Source organism: Helianthus annuus, chromosome 17 (assembly GCF_002127325.2).
Source record: "Helianthus annuus cultivar XRQ/B chromosome 17, HanXRQr2.0-SUNRISE, whole genome shotgun sequence".
NCBI lineage: Eukaryota > Viridiplantae > Streptophyta > Magnoliopsida > Asterales > Asteraceae > Helianthus > Helianthus annuus.
Window position 1 is genome coordinate 84,137,047 of NC_035449.2, and position 23,413 is coordinate 84,160,459.

At 39.8% G+C, this 23,413-nt stretch overlaps 1 protein-coding gene across 1 annotated transcript; it reads right to left on the bottom strand.

Moving 5' to 3' along the window:
* Positions 1-20,988: 20,988 nt before the first annotated feature.
* Positions 20,989-22,600, bottom strand: LOC110926446 (malonyl-coenzyme A:anthocyanin 3-O-glucoside-6''-O-malonyltransferase). Its single transcript, XM_022170210.2, has one exon. It carries the CDS (start codon positions 22,442-22,444, stop codon positions 21,092-21,094), a length of 1,353 nt encoding a protein of 450 aa, XP_022025902.1. The 5' UTR covers positions 22,445-22,600; the 3' UTR covers positions 20,989-21,091.
* Between the last annotated feature and the right edge of the window lie 813 nt (positions 22,601-23,413).

Genomic DNA, 23,413 nt, shown 5'->3' on the forward strand with positions numbered 1-23,413 from the left:
CCCTTGAAAGGATCATCGAACAAGAAGGAATTGATCTGGGTATGGCAGAGTTGGCTGAGATGTATGATCTCACTACTTTTGGATCCCACCGATATCTGATCAAACGAAAAGCTGGTGAAGAGCACCATGTTCTCAAAGTTACCAAAAATGATATGAACTGGAAGCGGCGGTTCTTTTTTGTGAGGAGAGATACCATCCCTGATGGGAAGGATTTGCCCAAGAAGTGGGCTACCCATGGTAGGATAGAGGATCCCGGAAGGATCACCGTAGAACCTATCCTTTAGCATAAGGATCACTGATGTTCTGTTGTTTTTTTTGTTGTGCAGCTATCTCCGTTTCACATCTGAAGTTGACACCTGCTGCAAAAGAGAGATCCTAGCCTTTAAGAAGCTTGACCCTGAAGTCAGAACTTTCAAGATTACCACCCAGGATTCTCAGGAAGTATCCTCTGCTTCTGTCACAATGTCAAGTAAGTATCCTTATTTAAGGAGTATTTATATAATGAGAGTCAAATAAAATTAAGATACTTATCTTGTTTTGGTTGTGTAGGTGCTGGAAAATCCTCTAAGTCTGCTTCGAAGTTTGGCATCGACGATCTTACTATTGTCAAATCTTCAAGGAGAAAGACTCCTGCTGCTAGCCCAACTGCTTCAGCCCCTAAAGCACCTATCAGGGGAAAAGGAAGCAAGAAGAGAAAGACCTCTGAGGATTTGCAAGGTCTGCCCCTGCTCCGCCAACAGTGTCTGGATTACATCAACGAGGTAAGGATCACTGTCCTGCTTGTGTATCCTGCTAGTCTAAGGATCACTTGATTTCTGAGGTCATTCCTTGTCTTCCTTGCAGAAATTTGCTAAGGTAGAGACATATGTTGGCCATGTTGAGGATCAGGATCGCCAGATTGCTGACCTTCAACAGGTTGGGGTGTTGAAGGATCTCAAGATAGCCGATCTTCAAAAGGAGCTCCAAGCCACCAAGTATGATGCTGCCAAGATGCTGATCAACTTTGACTATGAGAAGCATGAGATCACCCATGATGCCAAGGTCTCTGCTGCAATAGCTATGTACAAGATCTAGCTGCAAATGGCTATGGAGGCTCAGGATCCTGCTTTCGACAGGAGCACATGGGACGTGGAGGGCTGGAAGGCGAGGCTGGCAGAGCTGGAGGATGATGAAGAGGCTGAGGAGATCCCGATGCTTGAGGGTGGAGGCGCTGGCAAGGATCAAGGTGGAGAGGCATGTGGAGCCGGTGGTGATGGTGTAGCGAAGGATTGAGCTGCAGGATTGGGCGATGATGGAAATTTCGAGACTTAGCCGGAGCCCAATTTTTTTGTTTGGTGGTTGTTTATTTGAATAGTTTGATGGTTTGTACTTTGAACAATAGTTTTTAGGATAAGGATCTATGATCCTGTGAACAATAGGTAGGATAATAGGTGGTGGAGGGATCCTCTGTTTGGGGGATGAAGCCACTTGTTATCCTGCTGACCTTTATTACCTGCACTGCTATGACCGCATGAACAATGGACACCCTTTTCCAACCCATGTGGACGGGCCACGTTTTGCTGGTAGAAACGTGGGTTGGCAATTTTGACAACTTTAAAGGGTTAACTATTTTGTGAATGAATAAAACTTTAACTTTTGACTTATCTTGTGATGTTATCCTTGTATATCCTTTAAATTCTCAATTGTTTTGATTTATACTTGTCTGAGTAAGAAAAGTTAAGCAAATTATGTTTAAGAAATTTAGGATATGATCCAGGATCAAATATCCTATAGTCGAAAACTTCCAAAAAGTAGTTCATTTTAAGGATCATAGGTTCAGTTGTCAAAGTGTAAGGGTTGTTCAAAATAATGAATGAAATCAAAACAGTTAAGGATCATACCTGAGAATCCAAGTTAGGATCCTAACCTTTAATCAGGATAACCATAAGAAAAACTTTAATGGATAATAAGGATTGAGGATCCTTAATTGTTTAACTTCGAAAATCTGAAAATAGAATATAACTTGGGACTAAGCCAATATAAAAGACAAGTTAGTAACTGGGGACAAGCCCAAAGGATAACTGGGGACAAGGCCAAAGGATAACTGGGGACAAGGCCAAAGGATAACTGGGGACAAGCCCAAATGATAACTGGGGACAAGCCCAAGGATCATAGGTGAACTGGAGTATGGCCCTTACTGGCGACTATCCAAACGTAGTGACATGATAATGCCAAAACCTTAGCTAACGTGAAAACGTTAGAAACCTTAGGAACGGATGTATGGTACGTCTACCATTATACGTAGGATCCTAGGTATAGCCAGTACGATGGAATTATCAGCCCCTAAAGCGAGTACTGGTCCCAAAGACTTGAACTATACCAGGATCATCGTGCGCTACAGGCGAAACTGGGGACAAGCCCGAGGATAACTAGGGACAAGCCCAAACAACTGGGGTTGAGCCCAAGGATCTGAGTTGCTTCTGAAGATTGTCGACAATATGCTAAGGATACCTGGACTATCAGAACTCAAAATCTCGTGAGAGAAGGATGAAGGATACATGATCCTTATCCTTAAATAAGAAAATATGTAAATAAGAGTTCGAGCTTAGGACATTACCAGAGCAAGGATTACCGATACTTCAGGGATCCTTGAAGGATACAGCAAATGTAAGGATCATATGTGCCAGAAGGATCCTGCTCACATGAAATATTTCTTCAAGTGGACAGCATTCCAGGCTCTTGGTAACAAATTACCCTCCATGGTTAGCAGTCTATATGCCCCCTTTCCTGCTTCGGCTTCAATCAAATAAGGGCCTTCCCATTTTGGTGCCAATTTCCCATCAGCAGGATTGGTGGTATTTTGGAATGCTTTTCTCAATACCATATCCCCAACTTGGAATTTCCTTATCCTGACATTTTTGTTGTAAGCACCAGCCATTCTTTGTTGGTAGCTAGCCATCCTTATCCTAGCCAAATCCCTGATTTCCTCAATAGTATCCAAGTCTTGAACCAAGTTCTGATCATTTTCCTCAGGATCACGGGTACTTGTTCTAGTAGTTGGAACCACCATTTCTGTTGGGATCACTGATTCTGCCCCAAATACCAAAGAGAATGGTGTTTGACCAGTAGCATTCTTGGGGGTTGTCCTATCAGCCCAAAGCACATAAGGTAATTCTTCTGCCCATTTCCCTTTCTTGGATCCGAGTTTCTTCTTCAGATTGTTGATGATGATCTTGTTGGATGATTCTGCTTGTCCATTGGCTTGTGGGTGGACTGGTGTTGATGTTATCATCTTAATCCCCCAGCTGTCACAAAAGTTAGTAGTTCTGCTCCCAATAAATTGGGAACCATTATCACATACAATTTCAGAAGGAATGCCAAATCTAGTTATAATATTTCTCTTAATAAAGGATATAACTTCCTTTTCTCTGACTTGGGCAAAAGCTTCAGCCTCTATCCACTTGGAGAAGTAGTCAGTCATAGCAAGCATGAACACTTTTCCACCAGGTGCCTTAGGGAACTTGCCAACTATATCCATCCCCCATCTCATAAATGGCCAAGAGGATGGTATAGGGTGTAGGAATTCAGCCGGCTGATGAAGGATATTGCTGTGTCTTTGACAAGGATCACACTTCTTAGCATACTCCACAGCATCCATTTTCATAGTTGGCCAGTAGTATCCTGTCCTTAAGATCCTTGAGAACAATGCCCTGCCCCCAGTGTGGTTTCCACAATCTCCTTCATGGAAATCTTTTAAAACTTCTTGAACTTCATGTTCCTCGATACATCTTAAATATGGTCCTGCAAGAGATCGCTTATACAGCATATTATTTAAGATTGTGAATTGAGATACCTTAATTCTGAAAGCCCTAGGGTTTTCTCCCATAGGAATCTCTCCGTGTTGTAAGTATCTCATGATTGGTGAGATCCATGATCCTGAACAAGATTGAGTATCCTCACTAGGGATCATTGTAGAATCCTCTTCTATTTCCATGGCCACCTGATTTTCAATAGCAGGAGCCAGGATATGGATGATGGGGATACTTATATCCTCTGGGATCTTCAAAGATGATCCTAGATTGGCCAATGCATCAGCTTCTGTATTTTCTTCCCTTGGTACCTGTGTCAAACTAAAGAAAACAAAGGAGAGTGCCAATTCTTTGACTATCTCTAAATATTTGGTTAGTTTTTCACCTTTAACAGCATAGGATCCATTAAAGTGATTAGTGATTAACAATGAATCCACGTATACCTCAAGATACCTGATCCCTATATGCTTAGCAATTTGCAAACCAGCGATTAAGGCTTCATATTCAGCCTCATTATTAGTGGCTTGGAACTCACAAGCTATGGAGTGGGGTATTATGTCCCCCTGTGGCGATTTTAGTAGTATACCAAGCCCCGTGCCTTTAACATTTGAGGATCCATCAGTATGTAGTATCCAAGGATCCTTGGTTTCATCTAGCTGCTGGACTTCCAATTCGGCTTCCTTTTCTAAATCACTACTGAAATCAGCCACAAAGTCTGCTAATGCTTGAGATTTGATGGCGGTTCTAGGCTCATATCTTATGTCATGGGCACTGAGCTTTACTGCCCACTTAGCCATTCTTCCGGACATCTCTGGTTTCCTGAGGACATTCTTAATTGGAAAATTAGTTCTAACAACAATAACATGGGTTTCAAAATAATGTCTTAGTTTAGTAGATGCCATAATTAATGCAAGAATAAGCTTTTCAAGGTGTAAATACCTGGATTCAGCATCAAGTAAACTCTTACTTACATAATAGACAGGATATTGTGTACCTTCATGATCCTTAACAAGGACTGCACTTACTGCTTTTGAGGATACCGCAAGATATAAGGATAACACATCTCCTTTTTCTGGTTTCATCAATGCTGGAGCTGAGGACATGTATTCTTTGAGGGCTTGTAAAGCATTCTCATGCTTTTCAGTCCATTCGAATTTCTTGTTCTTTCTTAGGATATCATAGAATTCTTTACACTTTTCTGAGGATTTGGATATAAATCTGTTTAAAGCTGCTATCCTGCCTGTTAGTCTTTGCACATCCTTAGCGTTGGCAGGGGATTTGATATTCACCAATGCTTTGATTTGTTCCGGACTTGCTTCAATGCCCCTCTGGGTTACCATATATCCTAAGAATTTGCCTGCTTTGACACCAAAGTGACATTTTGAAGGATTAAGCTTCATATTATAACTATCAAGGATATCAAATGCTTCCTCCAAGTCCCTTAGGTGATCCTCAGCTTTCTTGGATTTTACCACCATATCGTCTATGTATACTTCCATAGTTTGTCCAATCTGATCTTTGAACATCATGTTCACTAGCCTTTGATATGTTGCACCTGCATTCCTTAATCCAAACGGCATAGCAATATAACAATATAAACCGGTTGGGGTCATAAAAGCCGTATCCTCTTGGTCAGATGGTTCCATCTGAATTTGTTGGAATCCAGATGATGCATCCATAAAGGTTAACAGTTCATGACCCGCCGTTGCATCCACCATGGAGTCAATGTGGGGTAATGGGAAAGGATCCTTGGGACATGCCTTATTTAAATCAGTGAAATCGACACATACCCTCCACTTTCCATTTTTCTTTTGAACAACAACCACATTGGCCAGCCATTTTGGATACTTTACTTCTCTAATCATACCTGCTCGTAGTAATCTTTCTACCTCTTCCTGGATAATGGCATTTCTTTCTAGTGCAAACTTCCTCCTTTTTTGATGGATTGGTTTAACTGACCTGTCAATGCCAAGTTTATGAGTGATAATATCCTTAGATATACCTGTCATATCCTCATGTTTCCATGCAAAGGTAGATTTTCTTCTTTTGAGGAAGGATACAATGTCTTCTTTCATTTGTCCAAGGATCCCTGATCCGATATAGATTTTGGATTCAGGATCATCAGGATCCAAGAGTATTTCGTCCACATCCTGATCTCTTGCCTCCAAGACATCCCTTGGAGGATACTTTAATTGCTATTGCTCCCTTGATTTCGAGGCTGGTTTCATTGATGAGGTGTAACAATCCTTAGCCTCCTACTGATCACTATCGATCTTGATTATTCCCTAAGGACTAGGGAGCTTCACACATTGATGGTAGGTGGATGGGACTGCCTTCATATCGTGTATCCAGGGCCTGCCAAGGATAACATTACAACAAGACAAACAGTCAATAACACAAAATTTTTGATAATTATGTAATCCTTCCACGTAAATTGGGAGTTTGATGTCCCCCAGGGTTTTCTTAGTTTCGCCACTAAATTCCACAAGCACGGAGGATCTTGGTGTGATGTCTGATTCAGGAATACCCATTTTCTTCAGAACATCAAGCTGGATAATGTTTACTGAGCTTCCTCCGTCAATTAGGATCCTGCAGACAAAATGGTTAGAAATAAAGAGAGTAATAACTAAACTATCATGATGAGGATCCTGGATGTCTACGCGATCATCCTCATCAAAGGTTATCATTTTTCCTTCCGAAACACTTGATGTTCGAATAGGTCTTTCTCCATTATCCATTTTAGCTTCCTTTGCATGCCTTTTAGCTGCTGAAAAGGATGTACCACAGATGTCTGATCCTCCGGAAATAAAGTTTATCACTTGTGCATCTGCCGGAGGGGCTGGAGCCTTTTCAGGGATCCTTTCAGGATCCTGAGTCCTTTGTTTTTTTCTTCCCAACAACTCTTTTAAATGCCCCTTGCTCAGCAGATATCCAATTTCCTTTCTTAATGCGATGCATTCTTCTGTTAAATGCCCAAAATCCTCGTGGTATGCACACCATTTTGATTTGTCTTTAGCTGCGGCTGGTTTGTCATTTTTTCTAGGCCATCTGGCTTTTTCTCCTAGATTCTGCATTGCAAGGATTAGTTCATCGTTATCAACGGAAAAACAGTATTCAGAAATCGGAGGATAATCCTCATCATCCTCTTCTTGGTCAACAACATGCACGTTCTGGTTGTCAGTTCTATTGTAGGATTTGAATTTGTTGCTTTTGAAAGAGGATCCTTGCTTTTCTTGTTTTGAGGATCCTACTTGTCTCTCCTGGATCCTCTTGTCATCCTCTAGCCGGATGAACCTGAGTGCCCGAGTCCTTACTTCGTCTAGGTTCCTGCATGGTGTCATAACAAGATCATCATAGAACAATGAATCCCTAAGCAACCCCATTTTGAAGGCCTCGACAGCTGTGGCTACGTCCAAGTTGGGAATGTCCAAGGATTCTTTACTAAATTTGGTTATATAATCCCTTAATGATTCATTATGACCCTGAGTTATCCTATATAAATCACTAGTCAATCGTTCCATTTCTGCTACAAGAAAATTGATTATTGAATAAGTTAACTAAATTAGCAAACGAAATAATAGAGTAAGGGGGAAGACTTAGCAGCCATTTAAGAGCTGATCCAGTAAGAGTGGATCCAAATCCCTTGCATAGGCATGCTTCCTTTAACCTTTCTAGAATCGGATTGATCTCCATCCTCTCCCTGTATTGTGCTATGTGTTCCTCAGGATCCGTTGTACCATCATACAGCTTCATAGTTGGAATATGGAATCTTTTGGGTATCTCAGCATCACAAATTGGTGGTGCAAAACGAGATACCTTATGGCTTCCATCTGCAATCTCCGGGATAGATTTGACTACCCCTGGAACACTTGATATCATATCCTTCAGTTTCTGCAGTTCTCTGGCCATAGCATGGTTGATACCTATATCCTGCATGAATCCATGGTTAGTGGTAAGAGAATTATTAAAAGTGTTACCTCCCATCGGGTTCAAGTTAGGAACACTGGATGTGAATCCATATTGCTGGGATTCTGAGATAATGGAGGGACCAGTGGAAGCAATGGTCTGCATCGGAATAAAATCTCCTTGATGGACATCTGAACTTCCTGTTTGCAAATTCTTCGAGGATCCAGGCATCTGGAGGGATCCTTGAAGCTGGGATGATCCTGGAACGAAAGAGGATTCTTGAACCTGGGATGATCCTGGAACAAAGGAGGATCCTTGAACCTGGGATGATCCTGGAACAAAGGAGGATCCTTGAACCTGGGATGATCCTGGAACAAAGGAGGATCCTAGAACCTGCTGTGCTCCCGAGTAGGCTCCTGAATTCATGAAGGATCCCATATGCTGAGTATAGGATCCTGCCGGCTGGAAATATGATCCTGATGCCTGAGTCACTATTGCTGAGTCGAAGTGCACTCCTTTTGGTCCACCCATATGTTGAATGTCTGAGACCTCTGATGGCTGAGAAGTAATCATCGGAGTATCAAAATTCAAAGATTTGGGCATCACTGGGGAATGATCCTCTGCCGTTTTCTTTTGCCTTTTGAGATCTCCGATTTCCTTGAGGATCCTGTCATTAGTTTCAGCCTGCTGCTGCATACGATCCCTCATCTGCAAAATCAAAGTAAATATATCACTAGTACTGGGAGCAGAAGAAGTTAGAGCAGAAGAAGATGAAGGTTTAGAGAAAATAGGAGTTGGTCTCTTCTCAGCATTTTTCTGAGATCCAGCTGGTGGTGGAGGCAAAGGTGGAATGCCCGTAGATGAATTGACTGCAGACATCGCTGTGGAGGTATTCTTCAACGATGAAGCCATGCAACACTCCGGAATGATCACCAACAGAAAAACTTTCTTATGAATGAAGCACCAATTGCCCCACGGTGGGCGCCAAACTGTTTTGGTCAAAAATCACATAAGGATAATGCAACCAAACTCTTTGTAAATGGGGAATGATGCTTGGTATGATGAACAAAGATAAGGATCACTTAAATGAAAATTGCACAAGTGACACAAGGATTTATATGAGGAAAAAGCCCTTGATCAATGAATGATCTCCGGCATAAAAAACCTCGGGTGATGGAAACTACCGATCACCAAACTTCAATATAATAAACAATGTTTACAACTTTGGATGGTAACGAGCTAGGTAGAAGGATCACTATGGTGTAGTATGCTAAAGTGTGTAAGAAGTGTGTTGTGTCTTCCGAATGCTCAAGAGTGCAATTTATATAAGCGTGTGTGGTCGAATTTTAGGCAAGTCACCTAACTACTAGTTCGTTACCTCTTTAGAAATAGAAGTAAATTTAGCCTAACTAATTGCCCGTAAATTGTGCTGAGTTTCCTTGTTCTCCACAACGTCTATTTCCGGCGGTGTATGTGCGAGATTTACGTGAAAGATTCCTTAATAACGTTGCCAAGACCAGGTCCAACTCGTAATTCCTGCAAAACAACATTAAATTCAAAGAGAACAATCATTAGTATGAGGATCCTTAGGATGATCCATGATCCTGATTCTGAAGCTCTTCTGAGGATCTCTATCTGCCAAAGAAACAAGGATCACTCGTTAGGATATCATGTAAGGATCATAGGTCATTAAAATCCTGCCCTAACAGAGAGGATCTTAACATCATCTTGATTACGAGGAAGGTGAAGAAAGAAGGAGCAGAGAAAGAAAACGTAAAGGAAGAAGAGGAAGAGAGATACCTGATTGATCTTCGGATATGAATTTAAAGGGAGTTTCTCTTGAATTTAAATGCGGATTGATCCCTATCTCTAACTCCTATTTATAATGATGATTTTGCAAGATAGTCACTTCAGTGACGTCAGGTTTGTAACGGCTAGTCCGTCTTCAACGGCTAGTTATCCGTTAGCTTGTTGCGGATAAGAACAAAATACAACTCGTTTATTTAAATAATTACTCCTTATATTTTGGGGGCAATTGTTAGGGGAGGATTTCTCAATGACCTGTGATCCTTAATTACTGTTGGGTTTGGTGATCCTCACTTCTGTTTCTGTTGGTGATCCTCAGAAGTGCTTCAGGATCAGGATCATGGATCATCTTAAGGATCCTTATACTAACGATTGTCTACTTTGAATATGGTATTGTTTTGCAGGAGTACCAGCTTGGACCTGGTCTTGGTGACATTCCTGGAGCATCTTCCATGTTTATTCCGCACGTGCTTAGCTAAAAGTGGACGTTATGGAGTCGTGGGGGACTTGCACCATTTGCGGAATGTTAGTTAGTGTAGATATTTTCCATTTTTAAGGGGTAGCGAGCTAATTAGAAAACACTTGGCTATTTTTGGCTACACACACACTCGTACAACTGCTCTCACTAGCTCTCTGCAATTCACTTGGCGATTATACACTTTTTTACACAATACACTATAGTGATCCTTGTACTTAGCTCGCTATCATCCAAAGTTGTAATACATTCATTGTTTAATTTGAGTTGGTGATCGGTAGTTTCCATCACCCGAGGTTTTTTATGCCGGAGATCATTCATTGATCAAGGGCTTTTTCCTCGTATAAATCTTTGTGTCACTTGTTCATTTCATTTCTGAGTGATCCTTATTGTTGTTCATCAATTCAAGCATCATACCTCACAACAGAAAGTTTGGTTGCATTGTCATTGCTTGATTTTTGACCAAAACAATAACAATGAACTAATCCTTGCAATGCAGAACCTAGGTGAAAAAGCAAGATGGCCGAGAAAAAGTGACCAACCAGCTGCAACAAAAGACAAATCCAAATGGTCTGCATATCATGAGGATTTCGGGCATCTCACTGAAGAATGTATTGCACTAAGGAAAGAGATTGGTTACTTATTAAGCAAGGGGCATTTGAAGGAGCTTTTGGGGAGGAAAAAGTCAAGGATCCAGGATCCTGAAAAGGTTCCAGAAAGGGCTCCTGCCCCTCCGACAGATGCACAAGTTATAAACCTCATATCGGGTGGATCAGACATTTGTGGTATTTCCTTTTCAGCAGCCAAGAGACATGCCAAGGAAACCAAGATGGATAATGGGGATAGACCCATCCGAACCTCCACTGTTACCCAGGATAGAGTTATAACTTTTGATGAGGATGATCGTGTTGATGTCCAAGATCCTCATCATGATGGTCTTGTTGTTACTTTATTTATATTTAACCACTTTGTTCGTAGGATCCTGATAGACGGAAGAAGCTTAGTAAACATCATTCAGTTTGATGTCCTCAAGAAGATGAACATCCCTGAATCGGATATTGTACCAAGATCCCCAGTTCTTGTGGGATTCAGTGGAGAAACCAAGAACACATTGGGGGACATCAAACTCCCCATCTATATTGAAGGACTTCATTCTTATAAAAAAATTTTGTGTTATAGATTGCTTATCCTGTTGTAATGTTATCCTTGGCAGGCCATGGATACATGACATGAAGGCAGTCCCATCTACCTATCATCAATGTGTAAAGCTTCCTAGTCCATGGGGAGTGGTGAAGATTCAGAGTGATCAACAAGAAGCTAAGAATTGCTACACATCATCAATGAAGCCAGCCTCAAGACCAAGGGAGCAATAGCAACTAAAGTATCCTCCAAGAGATGTCTTGGAGGCAAGAGAACAGGATGTGAAAGACATCCTTATGGATCCTCATGATCCTGAATCCAAAGTCTTCATAGGATCAGGGATCCTTAGCAACATTGAACAGGATTTGGTATCCTTCCTCAAGAGGAGAAAATCTACCTTTGCTTGGAAACATGAAGACATGACAGGTATATCTAAGGATGTTATTACTCATAAACTTGGCATTGACAGGTCATTCAAACCGATACACCAAAAAGGAGGAAGTTTGCACCTGAAAGAAATGCCATTATCCAGGAAGAGGTAGATAAACTACTCCGGGCAGGTATGATAAGAGAGGTTAAGTATCCAAGGTGGTTAGCCAATGTGGTTGTTGTTCAAAAGAAAAATGGAAAGTGGAGGGTATGTGTCGATTTTACTGATTTAAACAAGGCATGTCCCAAGGATCCTTTCCCATTACCCCACATTGACTCCATGGTGGATGCTACCACGGGTCATGAGTTGTTGACTTTTATGGATGCTTTATCTGGATTTCAGCAAATTCAGATGGAACCATCTGATCAAGAGGATACAACCTTTATGACCCCAACTGTTATATATTGTTATATTGCTATGCCATTTGGACTAAGAAATGCAGGTGCTACTTATCAAAGGCTAGTCAATATGATGTTTAAGGAACAAATTGGACACACTATGGAGGTCTATATAGATGACATGGTGGTTAAGTCCAAGAAAGCTGAGGGTCACCTTAGGGACTTGGAGGAAGCATTCGATATCCTTGATAAAATTAATATGAAATTAAATCCTTCCAAGTGTCACTTTGGTGTTAAAGCAGGAAAATTCCTAGGCTATATGGTGACAAAAAGAGGTATTGAGGAAAGTATAGAGCAAATCAAGGCAATTGTGAACATAAAATCTCCAGCCAATGCAAAGGATGTGCAAAGATTGAAAGGCAGGATCGCAGCCTTGAACAGGTTCATATCCAAGTCATCAGAAAAGTGCAAGGAATTCTATGATATTTTGAGAAAGAACAAGAAATTTGAGTGGACTGAAAAGCATGAAAATGCTCTCAAAGCCCTTAAGGATTACCTATCCTCAGCCCCTGCCTTGATGAAACCAGAAAAATGGGATATATTATCCTTATATCTGGCGGTATCCTCTAAAGCAGTAAGTGCAGTCCTTGTTAAGGATCATGAAGGTACACAAGATCCTGTCTACTATGTAAGTAAGAGTTTGCTTGATGCTGAATCCAGGTATTCACATTTAGAAAAACTTATCCTTGCTTTGATTATGGCATCTACTAAATTAGGACATTATTTTGAAACTCATGCCATTATTGTTAAGACTAATTTTCCAATTAAGAATGTTCTCAGGAAACCTGAAATGTCAGGAAGGATGGCTAAATGGGCAGTGAAGCTCAGTGCTTATGATATAAGATATGAGCCTAGAACTGCCATTAAATCCCAAGCCTTAGCTGACTTTGTGGCAGATTTCAGTAGTGACTTGCAAAGGGAAGCTGAGTTAGAAGTCCAACAGCTTGAAGAAACTAAGGATCCTTGGATACTCTTCACTGATGGAGCTTCTAATGTCAAAGGAACAGGACTTGGAATACTACTAAAATCGCCACAGGAGGATATAATACCCCACTCAATAGCATGTGAGTTTCAAACTACTAACAATGAGGCTGAATATGAAGCCATGATAGCTGGTTTGCAAATCGCCAAGCATATGAGGATCAGGTATCTTGAGGTAGATGTAGATTCATTGTTAATTACTAATCACTTCAATGGATCCTATGCCGTTAAAGGTCAAAAGCTAATCAAATACTTAGAGATAGTCAAAGAATTGGCACTCTCTTTTGTTTCCTTCAGTTTGACACAGGTACCCAGAGAAGAGAATGCAGAAGCTGATGCATTGGCCAATCTAGGATCATCCTTGAAGATCCCATAGGATATCAAGATCCCTATTATCCATATCCTAACCCCTGCTATTGAGGATCATGTAGCCATGGAGATAGGAGAGGATTCTGCAATAATCCCTAGTGATGATACACAGTCTCATTCAGGATCATAGATCCTTCCAATCATGAGATATATACAGCATGGAGAGATCCTACAGGAGAACACCCCAGGGCTTTCAAAATTAAGGTATCTCAATTTAAAATATTGAATAACATGTTATATAAACGATCTCTTGCAGGACCATATCTAAGATGTATTGAGGATCCTGAAATCCAACAAGTTTTAAAGGATTTTCATGAAGGAGAATGTGGAAACCACACTGGGGGCAGGGCATTGTTCTCAAGGATCCTTAGAACAGGATACTATTGGCCTACTATGAAGAAGGATGTTGTGGATTATGCCAAAAAGTGTGATCCTTGTCAGAGACATAGTAACATCCTTCACCAACCAGCAGAGCTCTTGCATCCTATATCCTCTTCTTGAACATTTATGAGATGGGGAATGGATATAGTTGGTAAACTTCCCAAGGCACCTGGTGGAAAAGTGTTCATGCTTGCCATGACTGATTACTTCTCAAAGTGGATAGAGGCTGAAGCCTTTGCTGAAGTCAGAGAAAAAGAAGTGATATCCTTTACTAAAAGAAACATTATTACTAGATTTGGTATCCCTTCTGAAATTGTTTGTGATAATGGATCCCAATTTATTGGGAATATAACTACTAACTTTTGTGACAGCTGGGGGATTAAGATGATAACATCAACACCAGTCCACCCACAAGCTAATGGTCAGGCAGAATCATCCAACAAGATCATCATCAACAATTTGAAGAAGAAGCTTGGATCCAAGAAAGGAAAGTGGGCAGAAGAACTACCTTATGTACTATGGGCTGATAGGATAACTCCCAAGAATACTACTGGTCAAACTCCATTTTCTTTAGTGTTTGGGGCAGAATCAGTGATCCCTACAGAGATGGTGGTTTCTACTGCAAGAACAAGCATCCATGATCCTGAAGGAAATGCTGAAAACTTGATTCAAGACTTAGATACCATAGAAGAACTCAGGGATTTGCCAAGGATAAGGATGGCTAGTTATCAACATAGGATGGCTGGAGCCTACAACAAGAATGTCAGGATTAGGAAGTTTCAAGTTGGTGATATGGTGTTAAGGAAAGCATTCCAAAATACCACCAATCCTATTAATGGCAAATTAGCACCTAAGTGGGAAGGTCCCTATCTTATTGAAGCTGAGGCAGGAAAGGGGGCATATCGATTGTTAACCATGGAAGGAGATTTACTACCAAGAGCTTGGAATGTTGTCCACTTAAAAAGATACTTCATGTAATAAGGATCCAGGATCCTCAACTGTATCAGTATCCAATGTCCATGAAGGATCCTTAGAGGATAGATGATCCTCATCCTGGTAATGATCTAACTCCAATCTATTTAATTTTTTAATTATCTTATATACAAGGAGAAGGATCCTGCATCCTTTATCCTTCTTTCACTTAGTTTTGAGTTTTGCAGAAGCTTGATATATCCTTACCAAAGGATTGAGTATCCACAGAAGTTTCCAGTTATTTGGGCTTGACCCTAGTTATTTGGGCTTGACCCTAGTTATTTGGGCCTGTCCCCAGTATCGCCAGTAGCGCACGATGATCCTGGTGCAATTCGAGGCAATGGGACCAGTACTCGCTTTAGGGGCTGACAATTTCATTGTACTGGCTGTATTCAGGATCCTACGTATAATGGTAGACGTACCATACATCCGTTCCTAAGGTTTCTAACGTTTTCACGTTAGCTAAGGTTTTGGCATTTTCATGTCACTAAGTTTGGATAGTCGCCAGTGAGGGCCATACTCCAGTTTACACAAGATCCTTTGGGCTTATCCCCAGTTTTTTGGGCTTGTCCCCAGTTTTTTTTGGGCTTGTCCCCAGTTTTTTTTGGGCTTGTCCCCAGTTTATTGGGCTTGTCCCCAGAATTGTTGGGCTTGTCCCCAGTTGCTAACTCTTCTCTTTTATTGGCTTAGTCCCAGTTATGTTCTATTTTAGGTTTTTGAAGCTAAACAACTAAGGATCCTTGATCCTAATCTTTCATTAAGGTTTGTCTTTTGGTTACCCTGATTGTAAATGTTAAAGGTTTAGGATCCTAATTTGGATTCTTTGGTATGATCCTTAATTACTTTGATTTTATTCATTATTTATATAAGTGACCCTTATCCTTTGACAACAGGATACATGATCCTTGAACTATACTACTTTTTTGAATTTATCGATTATAGGATATTTGATCTTTGATCATATCCTAAAACCTTTTGACATGATTAATTAAACTTTTATTCCTTACTTATGAATTCAAACAAGGTATATCACAACAGTTGAAAAACAAAGCATTCACAAGAATAACACATGATAAGCCAAAAGATTAAACTTTTATTTATTTATCAAAAGTTAACCCTTAAAGGTTGTCAAAATTACCAACCCAAGTTTCTACCAGCAAAACGTGGCCCATCCACTTGGGTTGGCAAAGGGTGTCCATTTTAACAAGGTCTTAGTGCAGGAAATAAAAGTGGCAGGATAACAAGTGGTTTCATCCCCCAAACAGAGGATCCATCCACCACCCATTATCCTACCTATTGTCCCAGGATCCATGATCCATAACCTTAAAAACTATTGTTCAAATACAAACCAGCATTGTTTAAAACATCAACAACCAAAAAAAACTTTCAAATCCTAAAAAAATGGGCTCCGGCCGCGTCTAGATAAATCCATCATCGCCCATTTTTGCAGCTCACACCTTCGCTGCATCACCATCACCACCAGCATCAGCACCACCAGCTTGATCCTTAGCCCCGCTACCACTTGCCTCAATCACCAAGACCTCTATAGCCTCCTCCTCGTCATCCAACTCAGCCAGTTTATCCCTCCAGCCCTCCTGGTCCCAAGTGGTCCTGTCGAAGTCAGGATCCTCAGCTTCCTTGGCCATCTGCAGCTTGATCTTATACATAGTGATGGCAGCAGAGACTTTAGCATCCTCCAGCACCTCAAGCTTCTTATGATCAGCATTGATCTGGGCCATGACCACCTGCTTCTTCGCCAAGTTCAGCTCTCTCTCGAGGGAAGAGATGGTCTCATCCTTTGCCAGGAAGATCTTTTGGAACTCCAGATGCTTCTACTCAGCCTCTTCGAGATATGCATCAAAGAGCATCTGGATCTCGGCGAATTTCTGCAAAAAAGACGAGGTAAAGTTCAGGATCCATTATCCTCAAATGGGCAGGATACTCAGCCAAGATCCAGGATCCTTACATCAGAGAAGTATTCCTCAAACTGGTGACGGATGAGGGGCAGGCCTTCAAGGTTGTCAGCTTCAGTGGCCTTCCTCTTCTTTCTTCCCTTGGAGATGACAGGCTTAGGGATTGCAGCGCTTGGGCTAGCAGGAGACTTCTTCTTTCCCGACCGGGGAGCCACAGTGCTGAGATCAGTGACGCTGAAGCGAGTGGCCGACCTTGAAGATTTTCCAGCACCTACAAACGGCAAACAACAGATAAGTATCCTTAATCCTCATTTATTTACTTATATATAAGTTTAAACACTTACTTGACATTGTGACTGAGCCGGAGGATACTTCTTGTGAATCCTTTGTATTTGCTTGGAATGATCTGATTGCAGGGTCAAGGTTCCAGAAGGCAGAGATCCTCTCTTTTGTTGCAGGTGATGGAATAAGGTGAGAGACTGAGATAGCTGCACAAAAAACAGAAAAGAATCAGTTATCTTCAATAAAGCAGAGTTATCCTATGATCCTTCTATAAGGATCCTATATCCTACCATGGGTGGTCCACTTTATGAGGAGATCTTTCCCATCAGGGATAGAGTCCCTCCTAACAAAGAAGAATCGCTTCTTCCAGTTGGTATCGTTTTTGGTGGTCTTGAGGATTGGATGAGGATCACCGAGTTTATGTTTGAACAGGTAGCGATGTGATCCATGGCTTACAAGGTTATACAGTTCCGACATTTCCAACTCAATGCCTTCCTGCTCAATGATGCTCTCTAGGGTATATAAAACCCTCCACATCATTGGCATGGCCTGGATATAACACATGCCGGTGAGGGAGAAGAAAGACTGGTGAAGGCAGGAAAGGAATGGGGTGGCCCGAAAAGCGACCCAGGTGTTCGAAATGAAGTCACTTATGGCGGTAGGGTCAAAAGGTTTAAAGACAGAATCCGTCGGAAAGCAGTGACGAATCCGGTCGATCTCCGGATCAGTAAAGCAGCAGCGTTCCTTCGGAGAATCTTTGATAATTCCTTGGCTCTTTAGGGGACTATCTTTTTGGTGATCCTTAGCCGGTGAGGATCTTAAAACCATCTTGGCCATGGGTGATGATAAAGAAAGAAGGAATAACGGAAGAAGATGAAGAGAGAAGGGAGAGAGAAATACCTGGTTGATCTTCGAATGAGGATTTAAAGGGAGTATCGCTCGAATTTAAATGCACATTAATCCTTATCTCTTACCTATATATAATGATGATTCTGCAGGATTGTTGCTTCAATGACCTATGATCTGTAACAGCTAGTTAGATTCTAACGGCTATATATCCGTTAGTCAGTTGCAGATAAGATCAAAAAATATAACTCGTTAATTTACATTTTACTCCTCATATTTTGGGGGCAATTGTTAGGGGAGGATTTTCCAATTCTAAGGATCACGGATCCTCAAGTACTGCCAGGATTACGGATCCTCAATTCTGTTTGAATTAAGGATCCTCAGAAGGTGTTGCAGGATCAGGATCCAGGATCCTCATTGTTATCCTTACACTAACAATTGTCTACATTGTGTGTGAGCTTGTTTTGCAGGAGTATGTGCATGGACCAAGTCTTACCGATATTCTTGGAGATTATGCGCTCAATATTCCGCACGTGCTTGGCCCTTGTGAACGTTATGGAGATCGTGGAAAGCTTGCACATTTAGCGGATTGTTAGTTATCTAGTTATTTCTAATTTTAAAAGGGGATAACAAGCTTAGATTAGAACATTCGGCTAAGTTAGCTAACACACACACACACACACACTCTTGCAAGTTCTCGGCAATACTTTGGCGATTTCATACATATTTGCACAATAGTGATCCTTCTAACAAGCTTGTTATTATCCCGAGTTGTAATAACCATTTGTTTAATTATAGTTGGTGATCGGTAGTTTCCATCACCCGAGGTTTTTTATGTCGGAGATCAACTCTTGATCAAGAGCTTTTTCCTCGTATAAATCTTTGTGTCACTTGTTCATTTAATTTGCAAGTTGTTCATACAACTGTTCATTGATTCAAGCATCACTCCTCACAACAAAAGATTTGGTTGCATTATCCTTGCTTGATTTTTGACCAAAACAACGATTATGAGCCCTATGGGGCTTATATCAAATTTATATCTCCGGCTAACTTAAGTGGTCGAGGATGGCTTTAGTATTCGTTACAGATGTCTTATGCCCCTTTCTAGTTGTCTCTGGTTTATGGCCCTATCATATTGTAATGGGATTGGTCTTTACACTTGCTATGGTGTGTGTATAGATCAAAATTCGATGATCCGGGTGGAAATGATTAGAAATTGTGTTTTTAATGAGCCAACATAAAGGATACAAGATCATAAGTTTATTCTATTGACCTTAAGTACTGATTTAGTATCATCCTATAAACGCTATTATATTAGCGTCATAAGACTCGTGCGTATTATCTATTTACTCCTACTTTTAGTATTAAATTCTATGTGGAGAGTTCAAATGAGAAGAATTTTTTTGTAAGAAGAAAAAAGAAGAAATTTTAACCAATAAGAATGATTTATTTTACTTCATTTAATATAAGTATTTAATGTTACTATAAGGGTACATTGTTAAATCTACATAGGTCATTAATTTCTAGTCTTCCTTTTTAATAGCTAACTACATTAAATTTTTTGTAACTTAACTTCAAAATGTATATTTTTTCAAAAAAATAAAATAAAATAATTTAAAGTGTAGGATAAATCACGAGTTGTGTAGGATAAATTATGAGTTGTGTAGGATAAATTTCAACGTGTAGGATAAATTTCGAAATATGTAAGATAACTTTTGATGTGTGTAGGCAAAAAAAAGTTAGTGTGGAGGATACTAGTCTTTATGACTAATTAATTAGTTAAAAATGATAATAAATGAGATAAGTGAAAAAAACTATTTAATGTTTTACAAAATTAACTTTTTTTCTTTTTCTTCTTAATTAAATTTTCTTTTCAAATGAATCTTTCCCTAAGTTCTATTAGGTCTACAACCCAGAAAAAGCCGTAATTAGTGGTGTCACTTTAGTTTAAGTCTATCTTTGACTTTTTTCTCCTATATTTTATATATATTAGTGATGAGGCTTTATGAATAATGTTTATTTTTTTTACTGTAATATATAATTAATTCAGAAACTTGATACAAAAGTGTTGCAGTGGTTTAACTTCGTTCCACTAAAACCTCTTTTTTCTTTTATTTTTTTCTTTCCATTTCATCATATCATGTGATACACAATTACAATAAATCCTACATAAGTATGCTGCTGCATATTTGGTAGGAACATGGTTCTTTTTAATACATATATATTGATAATGTACATACTTTCTATATTTATCCTATGTTAATTTATAAAAATTTCTCCCATCACAAAAACACAAATACTTTTTCTTTTAATTCTTTTACTTTTTATCTTCTACACTTTTAAACTATTTCTTCTTTTACATAATCCTCATAGTTTTTTATCTTTTATATATTTGCTAAAACATTTTCTATTTTTAATTCTAAAACTTTTTTCACCTTCAACTATTATCCCTTATGCTTTACATCTTTTACCCAAGTAGATTTATTTTTAACACGGCTTCTATTAATCTCCACAGTGCCGGCTTTGATGGTGTGCGGAGAGGATCCTCACACAAGGCGCGTGATTTCGAGTGGTACGCGATTTAAAAAAAAATCTGATATGTATATGTTATTTTTTTTAAATAGTAAACATATACCAATTCCAATATAGGCCCATTTACAAATATTTTTTTATGTTTTAGAATTTAGCCCACTTAGCATTAGGGTTATTGAGCCCAATACTAATTTGATTATTATTTTTTAGATAATAATAATAATAAAATATTACGGAAGCAGGGGCACAACTTTGTAGGGGCCGGGGGTGCCCGACCCCCCCGAACTTTTCGCTCGTTAGTGTCCGGTATGTAGTTTTCGTATAGAATTTTTTTTATGTATATACGTTTTCGACCCCCTGGTTTTATAATTTAATTAGGTATATACATTTTCGACCCTCGGTCGAAAATTTCATACTTCGCCACTGTACGAAACGACATATTTTTTCAAACTCAAACAGGATACGTGAATTTTTCAGAGATGCCTCTGAATCTCTACGTTTTTCGTAAACATCACCTATAAATCTTATTTGTGGACCAAAATGATGCGTTACTTATCTTCTACCTGTTCTACCCACCCACAAAACACCCATAAAAAATATGATGACTTTTTCTACAGTATTTAATTTGTCTCAATAATAAGAAAAAATATTCGACTTTTTAACATTATATATATCTTTGGACTTTCAACGAGGTTTACAATTTACCAAATTATTAGTTTAATACTAAAAAGTATTTGAAACAAACAATATTCAATGAAGGGACAAAAAGGACGGCCAAAAAGTCATGTAGACTTCTTTATTTTATTGGAAATGTGATGCATCTAGATATAAATGTAACAATTTAGCACGAATATAATAATAATATGAGGCATCTAAATATATTTTTCTAACCCATCCTCAAATATACTAACAAAAGATTGCATCTGGGTAGTCGGAAGGCTAACGCCAATCTCGAGGTCTTCACTCTTCTCTTTGCTAGCATTCATTGATATCGAGTCACTATAATCAATAGAAACTGTTTCGATCTTTTTGGGCTTACCCCACCCAAAATCCATGTCATAAAATTTCAACTTCGGTGTTCCAGCAACCCCCATCATTGTTGTTGGAATCCCATTGGAAAACAAGTGCTCAAATGATGATATATCTTTTATGATTCCATCCTTATCGGTCAAAGTCTCATGTAGACTTTCTCCAATCAATTTTGCAGCATTTACAAACCCTTCTTTTCCGGTTAAAAGTTTGGCTTCTTCCATAGCCATACACCAACCAACACAGTTGCCGAAGTAGGCTGCTGGGACCGCGGGGTTCATACGGCCCCTACAATCAATGGTAAAGCCAAACATTTGCCACCCATCTTCGCGTGTTTTCCCCATGCAACTCCACATGTAAGCACATGCAACCGTAAAAGATGATACGTATGCTAACGTTGGTTGTTGTGTCGAAACCAAACTTTTTAACCTATTGAGCACGGTTCGAGGCAATATAAAGGTGGCTCGAACATTGTCAGTTGGACCACATAGTTTTGGAGGTTCGTAGTCTTTAAACGTTTCAACTTTCGCAAACTTTAGATAACTTTCTTCGAGTTTTGGGTTTGCGGCCACTCTATCATACAAGGGCAAAGTTCCATTAGCTAGAAAGGACTCATCCGAACCAAATCGAGCGATCGATGTCCAAGCCTTCAAGAAACAAAATCGTGTGCTAGCATCACCCAAACAATGGTGATTTGTCATACCGATAGAGATTCCGGAATTTGGAAAAAGTGTCACTTGAACGGAGAACAACGGGATCTTTGTGAAATCCGAGGTTTTATCAACCTTACCCAATAAAGGTGTAAGATGGTAAAACATGTCACAATCTCGGGGATGGTTTCCAGTTAGTTCGTTGAAATCAAGGTTACATTCTGCAAAAGTAACTGTGACAGAATCACCTTCGGCATAACGGATTTCTGGCGTTTTAGTGGAGGTAGGAAACACGATCAAGTTACCCGAGAACGGAAAAAAATGTTGAAGGGTGATTGATAACGAATGTTTGAGGTTAGGCTTAATAGTTTCAATAAATTGAGTTTGTGTGGTGGGCATCTCATAAAAGAATAAATAGTGAATAGGAGGTTGGGTTAGCCAAAAGAAGTCGAAGTAAGTCAGTGGCAACAACCTGTCGCCTACGGTGGCAGCTGGTGGTGATACATGGCTCTGTTCAAGAACAGTCAAGATTGGAGAGGAACCCATCTGTTGTTGCCTTTTCTAAAATATGCCAAAGTGAGGGTACTTATAAAGACTAAATGAGAAACTATGAGTTTTTTTATTCAAGAGCCGTCTCCAATTTGGCATCTGTATTTGTTGTTTTCTGTAATTTCAAATATTCTAATTTATTTTGAAGTCCACAAGAATCTTCCTCGTGGCGTTGCATCATAAGGTAGGTCCATGCTTGAAGGTAACAAGAAAGAGCTACATGCTTGAAGGTAACTGGTCCAAGTTTGACCACGCTATTTTTTTTTATTTATTTCCACATCGTTTCTGTTTGTCTATTTTGTTTGAACACTTGCCCAATTGCACAAATACATATGGAACGCTAATGAGCTAGTGACGGAGTGGTAAGTGGAGGCATGGTGTTTCAAATGATTCAGGTTCAATTCCTGTCTCTAGCATTTAGTTTCTATGGCATCTGGTGATGATGGGAGACTAGGCAAGTAGGCGGCGATCGCTAGTTTGATCCTTGAGCTAAGCGGGTTTTACCTCACCTCACTGTCGTGCCTTCGGGCGAGTGTTCACGGGTTTCGCCCCTATGTGAGGGTTTTCCCCGGTTCGAAAAGCGAGTATATCCTGATGTAATGAATTTCGCCAATAGTCCATTTAGAGGATTCGTTAGACGTTCCAGCTGGAGCACACTTTTTTTTATATTTTGAGTAGAAAATAACCAAACACTTAACCTGTGTTATAATTATAACTTTGTTTTATATTTTCTTTTTTATTCAAACCTTGACACCTTGTTTAATTATATACTAGTTTATTTTCCACCCGCGCGTTGCGGCGGGGACCCAATGACTGCAAATGACTGCAAAACGCGTGTCAACAACGGCAAGCAAATACCAAATATCAAAATATAAATAAAATGACGTGGTAAGTGTTAGGGGAGGATTTCTTAAAGACCCGTGATCCTCAAGTATTATCCTGTTTGATGATTCTTACTTCTGTGAC

Excerpts from the sequence above, each read along its gene's own strand:
- LOC110926446 (XM_022170210.2), bottom strand. The coding sequence starts at position 22,444 with ATGGGTTCCTCTCCAATCTTGACTGTTCTTGAACAGAGCCATGTATCA.